Source organism: Megalops cyprinoides, chromosome 25 (assembly GCF_013368585.1).
Source record: "Megalops cyprinoides isolate fMegCyp1 chromosome 25, fMegCyp1.pri, whole genome shotgun sequence".
NCBI lineage: Eukaryota > Metazoa > Chordata > Actinopteri > Elopiformes > Megalopidae > Megalops > Megalops cyprinoides.
Window position 1 is genome coordinate 18,629,086 of NC_050607.1, and position 22,975 is coordinate 18,652,060.

Genomic DNA, 22,975 nt, shown 5'->3' on the forward strand with positions numbered 1-22,975 from the left:
TGAATAAATGTAAGTACTTTGCCCGAGGGTACAGCAGCAGTGCCCCAGCAGGGAATTGAACCGGCAACCTTTTGGTTACTAGTCCTGCTCCTTAACCACTAGGCTACACGTCCGCCTCTCTGTTGCCTTTCTTTTCCAAGCGATTGTCCAAGTCCTGAGAGGATACATGTAAAGTTTGACCTTATCGCGCCTTTTATTTTACCTGTGCCAGTTTCTAATTTCGTTAGACGTTATTCCCAGCAGCCCGATAGCGTGTGCAGAATCCTGCCACAAGCAGGCCGTGATGACTGGCCTCCTGAAACGGCCATCTGACGTTTTCCCAAAACCTGACATGAATTACTCATCATTACAACAAAGAGGGAAAGCTGTTAACGCAACTACAATCTCTACGCTTTATAAAGTAATCCATTATCCGTAGACTTGTTTTCATGAGATTAAATATTTATCACGCTCTCTTCAAATATTTTTCTGTGTGGTTCTTGAGCATGATCAAGCATAATTGATCTGATGATTTATGCCAAGTGTGGTATGATTTATGTTCAGAAAGTTTGGAACCCTTAAAAATGCCAGAATTTGCATTTGAGTGCATATCTTGCTGGCCCATAGATCATTAATGTGCCCTGTCTTGAATATTAATGACCCCTACAGCAGTAAGTCAAAGACCATTGACAGATGTTTTACAGAGAATATCAGTAAAGTATGCAGCAAATACTGATATGGTCAAATGAAAAATAGGCAGCAAAAACAGACGCCTGTTATATTATTATTATTATCTTGAAACAAAATATTGAAGATTTGATATATATCTAAGCTTATTCTTAGATAATATTTCCTCAGGTTGACATTTTATCTTAAAACAATTAAAACAAAACGCGCTGTTGGTGATAATTTGGAGACGTGCCAGATAGCGCTTCTTTGAGTTTCGTTGCTAATCCCGTGTGCATTTGTGTCAGATCGACTTCAAATGAGAAACCGGTTTGCGCGGCATGTGCCAGGGTTTTGGCTGCTGCTGCTGCTTCCCACAATGACTAACAGGCATGCTCATGACATCCTGTCTGGGTTTCTGGCTGCTGCTTCCCAGGACTACCACCAGATGGCCTCACTTCCTGTTTGTTCACTGCGGTCGTGTGCTTTGTCTGTTATTTTTCCCTTGCTTATTGCTCAGTCTTAAGTTGCCGTTCGTCGTGTGCGCTCCTGTGTCTGTTTTTCGTTCTCAGACCTTCCGGAAAAGAAACTTTGTCTTCTTGCAACCACCCTTTGTCTCAGAGCGAGCTAAGCGTTTGGATTCACCCTGCGCCTCGTAATAGTGTGGGCGTGTCCCCTTGTCACTGGGGTGTCATTGGTGAAGCACTCTCTGCGGGACAGCTTAAGATGATTAATGCTGGCTAACTCTTCGTTCCAGCGGGTGCTGTTTCAGACTGAGCGCCACCATGAGAGTAGATCGTGACCTCCCACGTACTACTCATAAGGAAGACCACAAGGCCACCCCACCACTGTTGCTGTGTTGTCTTTATGGGTCTGATTTGTCACAGTGGGAAGTGATGCTTAATTACTATGAGTGTCTGTGGTAGGTTGTGTGTGTTTGGGCTACTAAGGCTACTGTGGAGAACGGGTAATTCTACCCTGTTGTCAGATTTAGTGACATGCTAATGTTGAACTCAGAGTGCATCTTGGCCACCTTAGTCCCCACCCCCTAACACCTGCTTGTTTATTTTGATGCTTATTTTACAGGTAGTATTGTGTTGTGTAGTATTGTGAAGTGTTTTGGATTCTGTGTTCTAGTGACTGATGAATCATGGTATACTTGGCTTCCCTTGTCTAGTCAGGTTGCACAAGTTGAATGGTGTTATGCTCACACTCACTGGTCTGGGAGTGCTGTTAGCCTGGTCTGTCACTGTTACTCATGCAACATGAATGGATACACATATGTTCTATCTTGCTGGATAAGAGCGTCTGCTAAATGCATGTAATGTAATGAACATGATGAATGCATTTACCTGGTCCGACTTGGGCTGGATGAAGCTTTTTACGGAAGTTAGGTAAAGCAGGTAAGGTTTTCCTATCTTCCCAGAGCAGAAGGGTACAGAGATGATTGAACATGTATCAGTGGATAAAATCAGAATCAGAATCAGAATCAGACTTTATTGGCTAAGCATGCTTCTATATATACAAGAAATTTGACTCCGGGTCCAGTGTCTCTCGTAGTGCTTTTCATATAATGTCAAAGTGACAACAACAAATACCAAACATCAGTAGTGCAGGACACATACACTAGGGTCCAAAATTATTGGGACACTTGGGCATTTTGTGGTTAAGTGTGGATGTGTCCATGTAGCTATTAGTTTTATCACTCGAACCTAATTTATGGTGTGGCGAAAACAGTTACATGTTTTGGCAACTATTAACATTTTCAAAACATCTCTTTATGTGGTTGGCACATGATTGCCTGATGACTACCCTTATTTCCAACATTTTAATAATATGTATGACATTAATTCTGCCAAACAAACCGACAATTCCATGACATTAACTTAATTTTAAAAGGTACCTACATACTTATTGAATATAGACAAGTGAACAAAAATGACCATCACTTCAATAGGCCTGATTGAACATTGCCCTGCCCCCTAATTGAACACTCATACTGAAGCCTATATAAACCTAACAAGGTTGGAACACAGAAGATGAAGCTGAAGTTGACATTGACATAAATTTGACTTTCCCAATGTCTGATGGAATATGCAGCAAAAATATTGTGGGTTTTCAGAAAAAAAAGTGAGTGTCCCAATAATTTTGGACCCCAGTGTATATGGAATAAGTATGAAATGAATAAGGTAAATGTGAACAGCTATGGCAGAATGAACAGTTAAAGTGTGCACGAGTACAGATGTACAGATCCACAGAGAAAGGCCGTTGACTTTATCCCCCCCCCCCCCCCCCCACCCCCCCATCTACAGCGTTCTAACACTGTTGTGTGTGAGGCGCTAAAACACAGGCGGGTCTCCACTGCTTTTTAACAGAAACGTGGGCACACTGGATTGAGGGAAAAAAAAAACAGTTGAAGCATGCACTCTGGTTTTTCACAATTTTTTTGGTTTTTGAAATATTGAATGTGTGTTAACGGAGAGAGCGTATGGTGTCGGTGGCTGCCTGTCCCAGCTTTGCGTTTTGCTGGTTCCAGCCACCTGACCCTTTCCGACCCGCTGGAGTTCACTGTTAGTCACAGGCCGTTTTGGGCTGAGAGGGCCCTCAGCCACAGTGCAAAGCCGTCAACTTCAGGTGGGCTGGTGTTCAACAGCACAGTTTCTCGAGCTGAAGGAAAAATTCAGCTGAAGCATGCTCTCGAGCGCTTCACAATTTTTTTTCTGTTCCTGTCAACTCCCAGGGTTTTTGAAGTACAGGGAAGGACTTGAAATCAGCATTACGGTAGATTGTAGATTGTAGATGCAGAACTCGAATGTGTTTTCGTCTTAACTGTGAGTGAATAATTTAAGCAGTTGTTCATTCTTTTTGCGCCCATCATTTTTTATTCATGTTGGCGATTCATTTTGATGACTCATTTGGCGAACGCTATGTCACAAATGGGAAACGGTAACACTTGCAAAATCCTCACTCAGACTTAATGACATGGCATCTTGCAGCCAAATTAAATGGAGTGCATTGTGTCCCACCAAATAACAGGCTACAAATGACCAGCGAGGTAACCTTTAACAGAGAGCTTTGGGACACAGACATGACGTGGCCGACAGCTCGTGCATTTTGATTGGCCGATCTTGCCACAGGGCTCAGCCACTGAGAGCCAGCCACAGGCGCTGATCCATCAGCCTGTTGTAATGGCACAGGATTTGATATATCAAGGGGAATGACAAATGTACCTGCTGTCCAAATCTACTCAATATGACATGAGGAAAAATGTGTCCGGTAGGTGAAAAGCTTTGTTGTTCATAAACTATGCTGGCATGCCAAATAATAATGGGAAGGCTTTAGGGTTATGAATCACCTGCGGTTGGAATTTGACACATGGACATTTTTATGCTGTTTCCTTGGGGGCGAGGCTGCCATTAACACAAAATTACATCTAGCATAGGATGCATTAGTCAAATAGAGTTACCTGGGGATGGGCTTGCTTTCGGAATTCCCTGTGCGTTTTTCCTCAGAAAACACATTTTTTTCCTCATTAAAAAGAATGGGAATGGACACCAGGCTAATGGCTGACCAACTTTCGTGCTCACTGACGTCATTTACGCGCATTGACGGTGGCAGCGGGAAAAGGTTGGCGATAATAGCGTCATCGGTTACTGGAGTGAAGTCACCGCGCAGATCTAAGGCAGAGAATGTGCTGAGACGACTCGTCTCTGAGGGAGGCAATTCTCAGCAGAGCACCGGTTGAGCCTGGGGGTCCAGGGATCCCTTACGCAGCGTGGCAGTCATGCAGACATAAGCTGCGACAGTGAGGTACACGTCATCGCAACGGCATTGACCCGGTAACCTATCCATCAGTCTGATCCGAGGCACTCGCGGTCCACCTGCTGTGTCCGTTCTTGTCAGGACTTCAGCCCCCCAGCTGTTGTTTTGGTGTTCTCCCTGTCTGTCAGTGTCGTCCATGTGCTTTTGTTTACAGTTCCCTTGTGTTCCTGCCCTGCCCCGCTCTCCGCCCTGTCCCCGCCCACCTGATTTCCTGACCGTCTCCACCTGCCTGCCTGCCCACCTGCATCCCATCTCCTCCTCAGGCCTGCCTTTATCTACCTTGCTTGTCTCTGTCTCGTTGCCAGTTCGTCTCAGTTTTTGTCTGCTTCGTACCCGCCTGATTACTTGTTGTGTTGATCCTGTGCTGGCCTCTGCCTGACATCCGACTTCGTCCCTGCCCTCCGCCCTGCCTTGGTTGCCTGATCTGCCTGCCTGCCCGGTTTGACCCAGCCTGCTCCTGTTTTCGATCCCTGCTCCTCGTTTATTCTGCCTCGGACCGCCTTTCTGGTTTTTGATCCTATCTGTTCTGCCACACGTACCTGCCCTGCATGTGAGTCCGTGCGTGTGCCCTGACAGTTCTGCCAATCTCTGCCAGTGCGACACCAGACCCTGGGACGTCATATACCCCCCCCCCCATTCACATTCATCTGTTCATACATCTAAAAAGGTCATGAGTTGGGAAGGGGGGTCACCGGAGGTCTCTCTTCTCTTGTGTCGCTGAATTTAATAAATGTCAAAACAGCGCAGGCTGAACTTTCCTAAAGAGAATAATCTGTTTAAAGAGTGTGGCCTCCACATGGCGAGCGCTTGTCAAACACCGGTGCGCCACCATCACGTGAAGAGCTGGGGACAGCGCGGGAAGGGGGCTTTCAGTGTTATTTCACAGTAGACTCTGTCAAACAAGCACAATCCAGGTAGGGATGTGGTAACACATTAAGCCTTTCTTTCAACACTTGTGTGACAATGGTATTTCACCATTGATCCTTCTGTATTGAACTGCAGCACGATTGGTTGCTTCTGCTTCAATTAGGACTGGTGTGACTGACCTGGAAATGAGCTTGTGCTGATTGAGAAAGGTTTTTTTTTTTTTTTCTTTTTAATAATCCTCCGACGAGACAAGTGAGGGTGGGCCAATCGAACACGGAATTATCCTCAAACCTCGCGCGAGTGCGGCCCAAAGCATAAATCACAGAACATGTATCCCTCTGACGGTATTTATAATTAGAGACAGGGAGATTGAGCGGAGCGGTCGGATTTTTCGATTGATTACAGTTTGAGTGTGAGATTGGAGTGGTTCTATTCGATCCCGAGATTGAAACGGAAGGATGGCTGGGCTTTTCAGGTAGAACCGCACATCAGAGATTAAACGGGGGAGGAAGCGGCGATCTCTGAGGTGTTATCAGGGAGGATTGATGTAACCAGCGGTGTGATTGGGGAATTCCGCACTCTGTCCATAACTATGACACCTGTGATAACATATTTTTCCCTATCGGTGGAGAAGGCTGTCCAAGAACGGTGCATCATAATAGCTGCTCTCACTGTGTGAAACGCTAGAATAAATGCCCTAGGATTGGTTAACCCTGCTAATCCACTGTTGTATATTCCACAGCTTTAAAACTACTTGGAGTTGTGGTCAGAACCCACTACTTTTTCTGTAGGGGTTATGGAACACGGTCTTGTACTGTGTGTGTTAGTGAAAAAATAACTTTTGTACAGATGGCTAGAATTGGCTATTGGCTAGAATTCAGACTATTGACTTCTTAACAGGTAATGCAGGTAGTGTCCTTGGAGCATCTTGTCATTTTTTGTTTTGGACTCAAGGTTGAGGGTAGACTCAGGTATCTGAATCAAAACAACTGTGTTTGATGATCTGACTGTATGGTAAAAAAAAGCCTAAAACAATTCAAGTGTGAAGGAGAACCTTCATCTTTCCCCCCCAAAGCTGTCTTTGTGTTCAATGGTCAGTTTGTTAAATGTATAAGGATTGTTGTCTTTCCATTTCCAACCTTGTCAATAACTGAGCTCAAAGATGGATTTCATTCCGTATCAGTTAATTGTTTAATTGTCAGATTGTAATTGTCTTTGTCTGTCTTAGCCAGCCCATTGGTTAATGAGCCACACCTGCCTAATTACAAGCTTATTAAACAGAGGTGTGTAGTTGGAGAGCAGAAGACTCACTGTTTTTAGCTGTGTACTAAAGCTGGTTTCTTTTGATTGTTGGCTGTTTAAGGAAAATATTGATTTTGTAAGTTTGATTTTTCAGTTCATTTTTTGTGAGGTGTTGGCCTTCTCCACACCAAGGTTGTTTTTCACTACGGATTTCTCTCTAATAGCTATAAATTCTCTGTAATGAAAAAGTTGGTTCTGTGCTCAGGCCCATAGACTGCACAGAAAAACTGAACATTGTAGGGTGTCCTTCAGTCAAGAGCTTAGGATGTACATTCAGAAAGTAAAAATTGTATATATTCAAGGATGTTCTAACAGAGGTTTTTTTGTACCTTGATCCCGTGGTTTCAGACGAGTTCACTTGCAGTGCTTTGAAGGGCTGTATTTACAAAGCCCAGTGTCATGGTGAAGGACCTGTCTTAACAATATGAGGCATGCAACGTGTCTGGATAAGAGTCTGTGCTGTTTGTTCGGTGATTTACCGTCTCCCTGGTTCCCTGCCCCAGCCACGATCGTCCTTAACGAGCTGAACTGGACCGAGGCTCTGGAGGACGTCTTCAAGAGGAACAGGGAGGAGGACCCCACGCTGCTGTGGCAGGTGTTCGGGAGCGCCACCGGCCTGGCCCGCTACTTCCCAGGTGAGACCGGCCCGCGAATAATATATGCGGCTCATTTGCGTAACGGGCTGGCCGGACGTTAGACAGATGAGGGGCCTACGGGCAACAGACCGCGCCAGTCAGCTCAAGCAGACAAAACAGAGCCCGATTTCCACTCTCGAGGTTATTTCGGGTTAGCGTGAGCTAGAGCTGTAGTTGGTGACCAGCTGGGAGGCATGGCTGTTGGTTGTTGCTTGACGTTGCTGCAGCACGTACCGTCCCACTACACACTAGCATCTGCTCTGATCAAGACAGACGCCTGGATTTTGTCTCCAATAAAAGCAGGGCAGCTGAGTAGGATTTGTCACTGAAAGGTTCGATTCCCTGTTGGGGCACTGCTGTTGTACCCTTGGGCAAAGTACCTAACCTAGAATTGCCTCAGTAAATATTCAGCTGTATAAATGGGTAACATGTAAAAAATTGTAACCTATGTAAGTTGCTCTGGATAAGAGCATCTGCTTAATGCCAATAATGTAATGTAAAAGTCAATTTTTCCAGGAAAAAAAATCTAGACTCCACATGACTCGTCTGTCTACCTCTGGTTGATTGCCACGTTCGGTGACGTTGGCGTACTTCCTTCCATGTTAATGACCTCCATTTTTTTTGGCGCCAGCACGGACAGTAGCGTCACGGTCCTGCCAGTTCCGCCAACAGCTCCCTTTGCCAGTTGGCCGGGGCCCGCCAACGGCAGCGGGCCGGGCCAGCGTGGGTCGGCACGACCGAAACGACGGCGGGAAACCACCCTCAGTCTCCAGATTCGCAGCCGAGCGGGGGCACGGCGATCCTCGAGGGCGTCTTCCCAGCTCCCACGCAGGCATTCACGTTAGATGCTCAGAGCCCGCTGGTCTGTGTGACTGCCCACCTGCTGTCTGTGTACCGCCTTTGCGTTGCAAGACAGGTCAACCTGGCGGAGGGGAACATGGGTACTCGCAGCATGAGAGCTCAGGCGGTGAGGACTCTGAGCTGTCACTGGCATTCCACCACGGAAACAAATTTTACGACTTCAGAATCTGTCACAGGTCATTGGGGGCAGCGAGACTCAGTCTCACCTCTGGGGGGGTGTTCAGGGTGCACACCAGCCTCTTTATCGTCATGCTAACCCCTGCAGACCAGCTATTTCGAGATTCCCCATTCCGCTTCTCTTCAACTGATGACAACACCTGATAACAGAATGTCAAAATGCAGCCGGTACTCCCATTTAAATACACACAATATGGGAAGACTGATGTTTTCTTGGCTTTTTTTTTTGATAATGCAAAGACATTCGTCGCTGATTAAGCCAGGCAAGTGGCATTAAACTGACAAAATTATGATTAATCAGGGAATATGAATACTGCTGAAAACAGATGGTGGAGGCAACATTCGCGTGCCTTTCAGGCAAATGAACATTAATGAATTCATTGGAATGGGCCGTATGAGTAAGTCTGGAGTGTCGCTTGAGCAGTCAGTCACTGAGCACGCAACTAGTTGACTGTGGCTTCACTTTGGCCTTGAGAAGGATGGGCGGAGTCCACAGCTGGGCAGGACGAATCACTGGGCTAGACACGCCCTTTGTTCAGCACTCTTTTAAGCGGGCCAATCGTGGGGTTAACATGCCTCGCAACACAAAGCCATAGTCCATGAGAGAACCAGCCAATGAGAGTGTGGAATTCAGGAAGAGGCCACAGACAGCACTGTCAGTCTCTGGGGGTTTTTTTTGATGAATTCTGCTCACACGGAGCTGCCCTCCACAGTAAGAGAGCTGCTGGCGGAAAAAGGACACTGGAACAGCACACTCGAGTGGAATTTCCACCGAATCCCCCCATCGGCTGCATAAATCCCGGCTGGGTTACGTGATGTTACTCCTGTGTAGACAGATTAAGCAGAAATGAAAAACGGAGGCTAGGAACCTGGATTTGTAACAAGGGGGTTGCGGGGTCAAAGCCTACTGTAAGTGTGGCGCTGTAGTTGAGCCCTTGAGCCCTTGTGGCTGTTCCTTAAAATATGCAACCGCCCAAATGCAAAAGCTCATATCCAATGAAACGTGAGCTTTGTTGGTCATCACAGAGAGGGGTCTATGCTGATGAGCTATGTAATGTATGTAATAATATATGTGTTGGTAAAATAAATTTTAAATTTTAAAAAGTCTCCTTTCTAAGAAAAGAAAATGCATCATGTTTCACTCCAGGAAATCTCCCCCCTTTGTTTTTTTTTCCTCTTTGGTTTTAAAATTTAACACACTCTTACATTATTTATGTTTTCAAGAAGAGGCAGATATTCCTTTGATACAGTGAGCGCCGCAGTGTCGAAATCACTGAGCAAATGAAGTCACTGATGCTGAAAATTGACTCTGGCATTCCGATGGCGAATCTGACACGGCGTGTTTCTGGTTCGATCGCAGCTTCTCCTTGGGTGGACTCGCGGAAGACGGCGAGCAAAATCGATCTGTACGACGTCCGCCGGCGACCGTGGTAAGCCTGGCCGGGGGGGGGGCAGGCGAATGGCTCGCTCGCTCTCTCCGCGGGGACATCGCCCCCTGTAGCTCGGCTTTTATCTCGATAACCGTCTGTCCGTATCATTTCAGCTTTCCCTGAAGCTGCGGTGAAGCTGTGTGTTAATATCCCTCGCAGACAAACGGCCCCAGAGAATGCTAAGACGCATAAGAGTCTTCCTTTCACCCTCTAATTCATACCCTCAGCCATGACTTTGAACGCTGTTTCATAATTACAACCTTCAATTTGCAAATTTGCTCCCTTGTACAACCCTTTTTAAACCCCTCCATTTAATTATACTGTAGATATACACTAAGTACTAATTCAAATGCAGGCCTGGTTCCAATTTGTAATTTGCCAGAATTATGAATTAATATTTGTAGTAATAGTACCAATAGTAATTGCACATTGTAAATAGTGTCGGGAGAGTACCATGCATTTTATGGTTCTTTGCCTGGTCTGGGTTTTTATGATTCCTTTCCCCACTCAGGACCAGACCAAGGGCAGATAAGATCAGTCAACAAATACATACACATAGCAGGCAAGAGGGCGAATGGCCTATCACCATAAATACCCCTAAACCAGTGACCTCAGGTCACATACCCACTTAGGATAAGCAGGCGTTGCTTTAAGGATTAAAAGAAGTTACCTAGAACCCAATCAGATACTTTAAAATCTCAAACTAATGATTGCCAGTTTGGATTTACATTTGATTTTGCCAGATAAAAGTGGAAGTAGGTTGTGGTATGCCCGCTTTGTGTATTGGTAAGCATTAATCTGCCCCTCAGATGTAGAATCCTTGGCTAAACGATGGCCGCAGTCATGCTTGGTTTAATCTGAAAGAGGTTCAGCTACCAAATACTTCTAATATAATCTTAAAGAACTTTGCCTTTTGGCCAATCTTAAAGTTGCTTCTGAAAACAGTAACATCCAGCTATACCGCAACGGCAGAGCGTTGCCTTCTCCCCCTTCTCCCCTTCCTGAGCACAATCAGCGTGTGTGTGTTTGTGTGTGTGTGTATGTGTGTGTTTGTTTGTATCTACATGTTTGGATCACTTACCCTTTTATACCCCACAGTTAACTGTACCCTCATGTCATGGGAAAAATGTTGGAAAACCCAATGCCATGTGATAGCGTGTATTTCTCAATATAGCAGCAAAATCACCATTTTACCAGTTCCCCTCAGCCAACTCTTTCCTCTCAACCCATGCCTATTGATGTTAGGTGTCATTGCGATGCTCATGAGGATCTGAATGCAAAAATTATAATCTCAAAGATATATCTGGTATTTCCAGATGTTGGGATCTGAAGCACAAAATTAAGTCCTGAAGAAACTTCCAGGCACACCCCCACCATAAAATGAATTATGCGTGGGTCAGGGAAGTGGAGAGAGCTTCTTCTTAAGTCAGGCCTAGAATAGGCCTTGCTTCTCAGTTTTGCCGCTCAGTTTTTGCCTACGCTCAGCCTTGATATTCAGCCAGCACAGATAGACGCTCAGTCATCTGTTCAGCCATCCAGTCCGTGGCTCAATTTCTCCTGCAACTTTGCGGGTTTTTCCTTTTGGAGTTTTGCTGCTATGGTGAGTGGTTCCTGTGTTCTTCCTTAGGAGAGGTAAACAATTGGCTTGGGTATTTTCCCCTTCACGCATCCATTCATCCATTCCGTGATCCATCCATGTTCTTGTTTTGTTAATGTCTTTATGTAATTTAGTGTCTGTTAAGGTAGTGGACCAGGTCTGTAGCCCAGACTCTGAATTTTGTCTTGCTCAATAAACCTTTTTAATCTATTCCAGTAGTGATTGCGTGATTCTGACAAAGGTTGATCCACCAGACTGCTCATTTCCTATCAACGAATTCTGCGATTTAATTGATAATTAATATCTTTAATAATTATTATTAAATTAGCATTTAAAATAGCAATGTAATTGCTATTAATTGCTTATTAAAATAGCAATGTAAATAGTGAATGTATTTTTCTGGATGAGTGTTTACTTGATGTCAACAATGTATATGTAATGTTAAATGTACTCATCTTGAACATCACTCTCCACAAGCGACGTACAAGCCACAAGACCGTCTGCTTGGCGCCAAAAAATGGAAACGTATTGTTATAATATACTTATCTTGTACGTCACTCTGAATAAGGGCATTTGCTAAGCAACAAAATGTAAATGTAATAGTATTAATAACAATGGTGAAGAGGACTGCTATGAGTTTCTTCTTGATCTTATGGTGTGGTGGTCATTATAGTAATTACATTATAGTATATTATAGAATAATTATAGAATAAAGGAAAGTGCTTTCCCAGGACGCTGGAAGGCCGCCCTTCCTGTTTGTAACCCTTTCGTTTCTGTATCGCTAGGTACATCCAGGGAGCCGCCTCTCCGAAGGACATGCTGATTCTGGTGGATGCGTGAGTGATGCCTCATAATTTACAGATGAAACATGCGTAACCCACTCTGCGTACGGTAAACACCAGCGCGCGAAAAAGCGGTCTCCACACACTGATCCTCTCCGAGTCTCGGCGAGCAAACTGACACCGGCGAAGGCTAAACACGCAGAAGTAGGGTAATCTTGTATGTATTTGTCTTTGTAATGTTTTGCTTTCAGAAAGGCCTTCTGGAAAAAAAGCACCATATCATTTTTGTGGCAAACAGTACAGGGATAGAAATAACAAACTTTTTTTTTTTCATTTGAAGAACGGCAGTTGTGGTAAGACCTTTAGACAAAAGCAAAATCTTCTCCTGAGAAATTCGGCATAGCCTGAGCCTAGCCGTCACAGCTTCTTTTGTGTAGGTCAAAGTAATGTGAAAGCATCCACCAAACCGATACAGTCAAAGCAGCGGTATTACTCACAATATTTTGTGGCCAGTAGAAAACAAAACCTAAACCGTTGTCTCAGCACAGGTTTGGTAGCGTCTTCTCACGTTCTCTCTTAGGGGACCGTTGTTTGTCCTTTTCCTCCATAGCAACGCTCTGTGATTCCATCCCGCTATCTCCCTTAAGGAGAGACAGCCCCCATCCGAGTGCTATCACACATACGAAGGACAATTCATGCTTGTGCCTGGTCAGACCAGGACTCTTATGGTCCTGTGGCCACTGTTTGTCTGAGATATCAGATCTTAGTACTGTTTAATTTTGGCCAATGGCGTGGCATAGTGGTTTAGGAAGATAACCAGGAGGTTGTATGTTAAAATCCTATGCAGTTCTTGTACCCACGATCTGAGTGGTTTAGCTGTATGGCTTTGGGAAAATATCATTTTATATGAATGGACAGTAATCAAAATGTCAGCAATGTAAATCGTTCCGGCTTAGGGTGTCTGCTAAGCCAATGAAAAGTGTTACTTTTTCTTAGAAATGCCCTCATCCACTTCTTATGCCAAGGCCCCTTTCGTGGAATAACATTCCCCAGCCATGCCCACCCTCTCCGACCCCCCTCCCACCCCCTGGAATATTATTCTACCTCTCCAGTTTCCCCACTTCCCAGCAGACCATCTGTTGCAACGCGTGCACTCACATATCATCAAAGTTGTGAGCTGCAATTCAGAGGAGGCGAAGAGCTTGGAAATGCATACGTCCAGATGGACAAGAAATAGCAAGAAGCGGGCACAAGGCCACTCAGATACTTGATGCACCCACCTGAAGCGCAGAGATATTATGACGGTAATACAGGGGCCAGCTGCTATTGTTTACCAAAATGTATGCAAACGAACCCCGGAAAGCTGTATGGCATTGTGTTGCGCGCAAGCAACCCGCCGAAACGACGGGCGATCTGTCGTTCTGTGTCCGTCGCTTGCACCAGAATTGATTTGTCAGAATTAATGAGCCGCTCTCGCTTGTCGCCGAGGTGTGAAGTTCGAGGGGCTGCCATTCTGTACTCGGAGAAAGTGTTAAATGAAACGGGGAGCGGGAGAATAAATGAAGACAATAAAAACGAAAATCAATACCTGCTTCTTGGCTTAACATCTCATAGATAATTGGTGCTCTTGATTGATGGGCTGTTGCGTTAAAGTTATGGTTCTGTCTTTTGCACCGCAGGGGAAAAAAAGGTGCAGTCATTTCTTCTTTCCCCGTCGTTTCGGTCTTTTTGGCTGCCCTTGTCGTTTAATTGTAAGCCCCGTTTCGACGTGTCTTCTCGTCTGGGAAGATTGCCGGTGTTTTTTTTTTTCTTTTTTTTTTTCTTCTTTTCAGCGAGAAGCAACCTGTGAAAGCTGCGCGTCTGATCATTCGCACCACTCAGAAACACTCTTTAAAATGCTGGAAAGATCAAAAGCGTCACCGGGACCCCTTTTTTCTTCCACGCCAGTCGGCTCTGTGACAGCTTTATAGAGCTCCAGATTTACAAGCAACCGCGCTGCCATTAATGGTCAATTAAGCCCTTCAATTCCGCAGGCTCCCACAGCCAACGTCTGTGTAAAAATTAATCAGAGTGTATTATATTTAGGCATGGATATGTTTTCTCATTAACACCCGCACTTTACTGGAAATGAAAAGCTCTCCATAACAGATGTGGTGGTTCGACACGGCGTTGTAAAAACGTAGCTGTTACAGAATGTTAATTCAGTAATGTCAGGCTTTATACATCCTTTATTCTACGTGTGTGGGTCCCTCAGTAAAAAATACCCTCTTTCTTTTCAGACGAGCACCACCCAATGGTACAAAAGATATTCTCGTTATTCTCAGTAGCAGATAAATCACTTACTGTGGGCTCCACATGGGTGTGCACATTCTGAATAGTTTATTTCGACGTGTCTATGCAACTGAACCATAATGTGGTTCCTTTTTTTAGTCAATTGTAGAAAAAAACAGCCACTGTCTTTAATTCTAACTTTCTTAGAAAGACTTAAGAAACACTTTGATCATTTGATCACATTGTAATGATTTTCTTTTGAATGTGTTATTGCTTTCAGGGTGGCCTTCATACATCTGCATTAATAAATGTTAATAATAAATCTATAGACAGGTATTTCTAAAGATAGATAGATAGATGGATAGATAGATATAGATAATATCATAATGGTAGAATAAAGTGTTACTTGTGATCCACCAAACAGCCTTATAGTGCCACTCTGTTCTCCTCTCTCCTCAACAGGAGTGGCAGTGTATCCGGACTTACCCTCAAGCTGATCCGGACCTCTGTCAATGAGATGCTGGAGACCTTGTCCGACGACGACTATGTCAACGTTGTTTACGTGAGTATCTTTCCCGAACAACTAGGACTGCTGCACGTCTGAGGATTTTCTTCTAGTCCAATATGTTTTTTAATTGACAGGCACCTCATGCCTGCTTGTTATGCAAATCACTGCCACTTCATTGGATCAGACGGCCCATGCAACAAGGAGTTAGCCAGTCTTGTGGCAGTAAAGTAATCATGATTCATGCAGAGGGCCACCCACGGGAGTTGTTTTTTAATTAATGTGTGAATTACAAATACCAGAATGCACAAAAACCCCAAGCGATTATTTCCACATTTAGGCAAGCAGTTGCAGCTTGTCAATAGATGAAAATTGGGTTATTGTGTTCAATAAAAGAGCAATAAAGAAGGAACAACTAAGATTTCAACATTTGTATCATTGTATCTGGTCAGCCATGCTTTATATTCAAGATATCACTTACAAGATCACGTTGCAAGATATCACTTAATTTCATGCCATGTATTATCGATCAAAAGATGCTCTTAGTTTGCAATGGTAAACTAAGAGCGGCAGGGCGGCAGTGTAGCGTAGTGGTTAAGGAGCAGGACTCGTAACCGAAAGGTTGTCGGTTCGATCCCCGCTGGGACACTGCTGCTGTACCCTTGGGCAAGGTACTTAACCCGCAGTTGCCTCAGTAAATATCCAGCTGTATAAATGGATAACATTGTAAAGAACTATAATCTATGTAAGTCGCTTTGGATAAAAGCGTCTGCCAAATGAATAAATGTAAATGTAAATGTAAACTAGTAGAGACAGCACCTTGGAAAGTATTTTTGCTCCCAGATGGCAGCTGGTAACACAATAGTTCTGTAGGTGATATGTAATTTAATCCAAAGTCTTGAAGAAGCCAGGAACCACCTTTCAAATTCAGGATGAAATCCATACGCATATTCTGTTCACACATTGTGTAAAATCTCTGTGATTTCACAAAGGCATGTTTTTCATTTCTGCCATGTCACACCTTCACCGGCATGGCGGACATCCCAGAAACCCAGAGCTACCAAGGAGAGAACTGTGCACATCTGATGCATCGCTAAAAACGATAAGAGATCTACCACATGGGGTCTGAATCGGGAGACATGCCCTTGAATGAGATCCACCGTATTTCCGAGCAGAGGGGGGAAATGGGTGTGAAATGATGAAAAATGCATTTTACTCGAGTTCCCTGTGAAATCGCATCCGTCCTATTTTCCGAGCCGAATTTAAATTCAGCGGGCAGGCGGGGAACCTGGGAAATTGCCGTACATCACATTTTATAGCTCTGAAGTTCTCCTAGAAGCCTTCAAATTATTATTTTTTTTCTTTGCTGGTTCCAATAAACCAAAAGTTGGGACCCTATTGATTCTAGCTGTTTTTTGTGGACCATTCATTTTGAACATGGCTTTTCAATTTATTTCTCTTAAATTGAAACATAGGTTTTTTTTATCAGAGAAAAGGTTTTTTTCTAACAATGCATCTTCCCCGTGGCACGTAATACAAGTGGCTTACATTTTGTAAATGTGATCCTAGATTGCTGTCTTTTTTTTGTTTTTTTTTAATGTTAATTTCCTGGATGAATTTGCTGTTATAACACAGACGAGATGTCAATGTCTACCCAGTAATGAAGCTGGATTCTAATAATAATAAACGTGTCGGTTGCTGTGTGCCAACGGTGAGGCTTCCTATTAAAGCAATGAATTCACATGTACGGAATGCTTTTTAACACTTTGTTAGAATTCCCCAACAGCAAACTGGGAAAGTTGTTTCAAAGTGCTTTCATGCTCCTCATAACTAACTAGGGTGCAAATGTGGAGCTTTGATTTGCGGAGCTGAAGACACAGGCAAAATATGATCCTGCACACCAGTGTACTGGTAAAGGCATTACCAGTGCGCTGAGATTGAGTACGCTGGTAACGCCTTAGTGCCCAGAAAGCAGTTAGCTATCCATTGGCTACCAGTGGTGGGTGACACATGGGAACCCATTTGGTTACCCAGTCCATAGTGGGGTACTTGGACCATAATGGCTTTATTATAGTGTGGTCAGACTTCTATGGCAGACTTCTATCACTCCTCCATTAAAAAAAAAAAAAAACAGGAAGAATGAAGTACTGATTGATTCTGGAGCCTGGGTTGCAAAAATCCCTAGAGGGGGATCCAGCATCACGCATCTCCCTATCGCAATTAGTGAGTGAACATCAAAGCACCGTTTGAGTCTTCAGACCGTGGTTCATGGCTCACATATCCATTTGTTTAACAGTGTCCTATCAAAGAGCAGTTGTTTACAGAGTATGAATACCATATTTGAATCAAGAGTTAGGTAACATTTCAATAGCACTGGAAGGGTTGTGTCTGGTTCAGTACACAGTTGTCTAGGTCGGCTTGATTATTGAGCGGCCGTGAAAGAGGTGAGTCACTCCACTTAGCGCTGTTGACCTTAGGCAAACGCATAGCATCAGAGGAATGGGCTCAAGTGCCTTGTTTATCTCAGATAATGCCGGAGGTTCACATTGAATCAGTGTGATTGGGTAGTCACAGCTTGTTAGTTGCTCGTTGTTCTTTTTAGCTATTTATTTAGCTATTTCTTTCGCTCAGTGTAGCACATCTTACCTCATCCATTCATGCCCCTTGGGATTAATTGAGGCAGTTCTGGTGAAGGACCTTATGAGAGGATACAACAGAGGTACTGGTCCCAGAGCTACCGTGGGTTAATTGAAATCACTGTAATCTGGGAAGAGGCACCTTTCTGTCCCTTAGGAAAAAGTTTGGGAACGAACCCTATGTTCCGTCAAGATCACGACGCACTGCAACTACGGGACAACTGACTGTCCCATCCCGATGGGGTCGCTTCTCTCAGACACGATCCCTGTCTGTATAGGTTCCTAGTGTTCTAGTGACTTATACGTTGCTTTCAGTACCTAGTCAGATTGCACACAGATTGCATGCAATGCAATGTAATGTGTGTGGTGTTGGCTGAGTGAGGTTAGCTGATTAAAGGGTGATTCTGTAAACTCACCTCAGATGGGCTAGGTGGCCCCCTCAGCGGTCAGCCCTGCCCCTTTAGGGGGAAACCTGACGCTTGGTTGTTCGTCACTGAAATTACCCCTAATGCCCCACTCATTATGGTGGGATTGCTTAGAGAACTGTACACCCACCCCCGCTAGATCTTGGTTATACTGAAAGATGGAGACAAGTTCACTCCTTAGTGTCTTTCCCAACCATAAAAAGTGCCACGAATCAAGCCCTGCTGCTCTTTTGGTATGACTTATTCTGTTTATTCTTTAGGAAGTTAAAAGATGCCTAGTTCATGATTATCCCCTCACCTACAAAACTAACACAGCCTCCGCCGTAATGACCAGGTCCTGTTTTTGTTATTGTAAGTCCAGCTATGCTTAGTATTGAACAAGTGCACTTGCGGTAAGCAAATTGTGTGGGCAAGAGACTGGATTGGGTTTCTGTTTCCTGCCCATTAGAAGAAGGTGCAGCTTCCCCCTCTCAAAAATATCCTCTGCCTTGCTTTCATGTCCAAGGCCTCTCTGCCTCTGTCGGAAGCCCCCCCCCCCGCAGAAGAGGGGCAGTTTAGAGACAGTTTAGAGACTATAGTCATTTAATGACTTGCCTGACTTGCTGGCTGCTGGCTCTGGTTGGACCAGGCACATTGTAACTCATGACCACCTTCACAGCGGACATTACCATAACACAATTTCAATAGGTACACATTATAATTCCACTGCTGTTATGCTAATGATTGCAAATTGATTCGCAATTGGAGTTGGGTCTCAATGAGAAGCTAACAGGGCTTGATGTTGTGCACAAGTGGCAAAAAGGCAAGGGTGCGTCTCCAAGTCTCGTTTCTTGTCTTTGGATAGGGGCTGTGAAGGGGAGCCTTCACCACCTCTCCCTAATTGTTAATTGTCAATTATTGGTTAATTGGTCACATGTGTGACTTGTTTGGGGAACCAGCCTATTGGCTAGCGAGTCACACCTGAGTAATTGAAGGTTGATTAAATACATGTGTGGCTGGAGAGAAGGGGAGACGGTTTTTTTTTTGTCCCTGCTTTTGGTGGATGCAGGCTGGTTTCTTCATCTTTGTTGTTTGGTTTTAAAAATAAATTGTTTCTTTTAACCATTTGTTCTTTTCAGCTCATTTATGGGAGAAGTGTTGACCAGCACCTCTGCAGGGGCTCAGCACAGCTGCAACTGAACAGTCTTAGTGCTGTAAACCGCATTTTCTAGCAAGTCACACGGTGTGGATGGCTTTGATTGGCTTTGATTGCGTCGTGTGGCGTCTTGGTGTGGCGTGAGCACACTTAAATTTCCAGGGATTTGCAGGGGAGATGGCCACCTTGGGCACCCTCAAGCTCTAATTTGATGAACTCTGTCTTGGATAAAAGATACGGTGGACTGCTTGTCCTTGTTATTTGATTACATGACAAGCTGAGATGGACCGTATTTCCTCGTTATCTTTTCTCTCCTCCTTAATGGCGTTTCGGTCCAAATGTTCGGACAGGGTCCAGACATGAGGGAGAGAAAGAGATTTGGAAGCAGTTCAGAAAGGACCACAGTGACATCAGAGCTCCCTCAAGGCCTCTTAAGAGAAAAGAACTTGGAGGTGGGCCATGCTCGGGAAACCTCAGCGAATGAATTTGGGTCCGCTCCGGAACTCGGCAACGTTGCGCTTCTCCGCAAGCCGGCTTCGTGACCTAGTTTCGTTGAGAGGAACAGCGTCGTGGAATGCCGCTGATGGGATTAGCCCTTCACTGAAATCGAATCTGTCTCCGCGAGATCGGCCATGCGCAAAGCTCCGGTGATGTGATCACAAGGGTTAATCCCTCTGATCTCCTTGTCAGATCTGCGGAAACCCCCAGCAACCCTCCAAGAACAAGGCCTGGGGATTACCACTAATGCTAGAGTGCGTTATATGCAACCATACAGGAAAGGGGAGCAGAGGACTACATGTAACATTCTAGGGGGGAAAAAACCCAAGTCAGTGAGTGGCAGTATGTGATAGTAAAGAGCTGAGCTTGTAACCCAGGGGTTGCAGGTTTTATTCTCAGGTGTGGTATCCCCTTGAGCAAGGTGCATCTCTGTAATAATAATATTAATAATAATGACAACTTGCTGTCAGCTGTTAACATTTTTGTTTTACATCTGAAGCATCAAACTTGTTCCCTACACATCTGGTACCAAAGCACCTGGACTTAACATAATTTAACTTCTTTTGAACTAGGCACAAACAGCCTTCAGCAGACCTGATCTCTGTTATAGATTATCTGAGTACATTTCACTGTCAGTTATATTACATCACATTATTGTCATTTAGTAGCCGCTCTAATCCAGTGCGAGTTATGATTTTAATTATTATTAAATATTATTACTTAATAATTTATCAATTTACACAGCTGGATATTTAATGAGGGAAATGGGTTAAGTACCTTGCCCAAGGGTACAGCAGTAGTGCCATAATGGGGAATCAAACCAGCAACCTTCCAGATACAAGACCTGCCCTTAACCATTACACCGCAGTACTGCCCTCTAGATCTCATCTGACTGATGTCCACCACCCACCCACCCACCCCAGAAAACAAAACATCTCAAATATTACTTGCATGTTGAAGTGATCAGGCTTGTGTTGAGTTGCGTCTGTTGTACCGGTATGACCTGGGTTTATGAAGTTATCAGGTGAAAGCCCTTGTGTTGGGCACCCTGGAACACTCGCTTCATTTCGTCACGCTCTCCCTTATTGGTCAGTTTAAAGTGGTGATTAAGGCCTCTGTACAATGTGTCTCCCTCCACATAAAATGCGGCCTACTCTTCTCATTACAGCTGGGAGCTGTAATCAAGCCTTCCCGACCCCACTCCTAATTACAGGCCAGCAATGCCGCTCGAAAGAAAGCGCCGAGCTTGCTACTTTCTCTGCTTAGAGTCTGTTTTAAACAGTTAGAGGAGAAGTCTGATGGGCATTTAAAGCGAACGCTGCATTTCGCATCAGTGTACATGCATGTATATTCTCTGTGAAGGAGGTCTTCACCTCCCCCTACCAACCGAGTGTTTAATTGTTGGTGTTAATCGTTAATGCTAAATGTTGAAGGGCCCTTTGTTATCTATACAATTCAAACCTCCCAATAACAGATCTTATTTTACCAGTTGCATCCAATAGCTGTTAATTGTTTGCAGGTTTGTAATTTGTCTTTGAACCAACCCACTGGTTAGCAAGCCACACCTGCTTAATCTGAGACCTATTAAATACAGGTGTGTGGCTCTTTCTGCTGACTTTGTTCAGGCTGGTTTCTTTGTCTGTTTATTGGATTTTAAAATAAATTATTGGCTTTTTTTGAACGTTTGCCCTTTTCTGCTAATTTTTATGAGGAGTGTTGGCCCACGTCTCCTTATTTTCAAAGCATAACAAAAGAGATGGCTTTCTTGTGTGGTCATCCTTATTTAAGTGGGTACAGAATGTGTTTCTGACCTCATCTCATGTGCAACCCTAAAACAGTGTATTAAAGTATCTAACATACTTTACTGCTATTCAACAACTGGGTGCAGTGGATTTCCTTGTATTGACACACATGGTCCCATTGTCTTCAAGCAGATGGTACATGTCGATAGTCATACACATCCATCTGTCTTACAGCTTGTGGAACTGTACATTTCAATATTTTTCTGCTTCCACTCAGAAGTAGTTTATTATTTATGTATTGGTTTGTCCCAGTAGATAACATGTCCCAATGGATAACATGTACAAATTATAACCTATGTAAGTTGCTCTGGATAAGAGTGTCTGCAAAATGGCAATGTAATGTAATTTCCCCCTCTACGCAACCCAGTTGTGGAATTGCCAGTTGTATGGGAGGCTCGTGTCGCTGGGGCAACCGCTGTACTCCTCCAAGAGGCCTGAGGCGAGATGATTGCAATCCTCCAGTACAATGGCTATTTTTCGCACTGCGAGTCACAGCCCACTGCAGTGGATTGAGCGCTCATTAGGAGGACAGGTGCTACTATGCTGATGTCATCTGGGCACCCCTATCCCAAAGTAGAATGAAGACCAATTCCTAGCATTGTCCTTTGAGGAAAGGGTTCATCAGCTGGCCCCAATTATCACTAATGATATCTGATTGGAGATTCAAATTAATTTTATGTTTTGAGGAAAAGGTGCAGTATTTCACAGAGGAAAGCGTTTCTGTGGATGGCCCATTGTGAGCAAACTCAGAAATGCCTTCACTGTCCAGCCAAGCACCTTCCTGGGTCTGGGTTTTCTTGCAGAGCCTCACTGTGCCTGCCTGCCAGACTCTGCCGCTGTCCATCTCTCAAACGCCCTTCCACATGCCCTGAAAGCCCCTCCCCTCTCCTCAGACCAGCTCCAGGTCCCGCCACGTGTGTTTTCATTCAGCATCCACCATGCACTGGGGCAAAACCCCAGATAAAGGTGATAAGAGATAAAGGTGTTTGGCTTTTGCTGCTGTCAGGTGACGTGCGGGGAGCAAGCCGTCCCCTGGCTTTGCTGAAGCAGCTCCCTGAGCGCTGCGGCATCTGTGGTCGGGAGCATTTGTAAGTTTTTCGGAGGGATTGAATCTCGTGGCCTTTTCAGCTGCTCCTCCCTCTCACTCTGAGGTGACAGCAGGACCTTGAATCTTGAACCTTGAAGCGCAGGCACAATTTGTTATTCAGCAACTTCCACAGCAGTTTCTCTCAAATACATCTAATGTTCTCAGGGTTTATATGGCATACTCTGACACACTTAAGTATAACCATCTAATGTTGCTCTACCCATGATAATGCCTCTACTAATATGGCACTTAGGCTTCCCTTTATATGGCGTACTATTACATGCTTTAGTATATCCATCTAAAGTTGCTCTACCCGTAATAATATAGTACTTAGCCTTCCCTTTATATGCCATACTCTGACACACTTAAATATAACTCAGTATACTTTAATGTCCTTTTTAATGTAAAGAATCATACAGGTGTGGATTATGTTTAACCTTCAGTACACATTAATAAGGATAGCTTTGTGTGAATTCAGTAAATTGTACAGTACCAGTC

At 44.4% G+C, this 22,975-nt stretch overlaps 1 protein-coding gene across 2 annotated transcripts in view; it reads left to right on the plus strand.

Moving 5' to 3' along the window:
* Positions 1-22,975, plus strand: part of LOC118771794 (voltage-dependent calcium channel subunit alpha-2/delta-1-like) — a 157,054-nt gene that overhangs the window by 88,204 nt on the left and 45,875 nt on the right. For both annotated transcript variants that reach the window (XM_036519832.1, XM_036519834.1), the window contains exons 7-10: positions 7,140-7,271; positions 9,670-9,739; positions 12,122-12,172; positions 14,852-14,951. In XM_036519832.1, the coding sequence (XP_036375725.1) occupies positions 7,140-7,271; positions 9,670-9,739; positions 12,122-12,172; positions 14,852-14,951 (353 nt within the window). The remainder of the gene's footprint in view (positions 1-7,139; positions 7,272-9,669; positions 9,740-12,121; positions 12,173-14,851; positions 14,952-22,975) is intronic.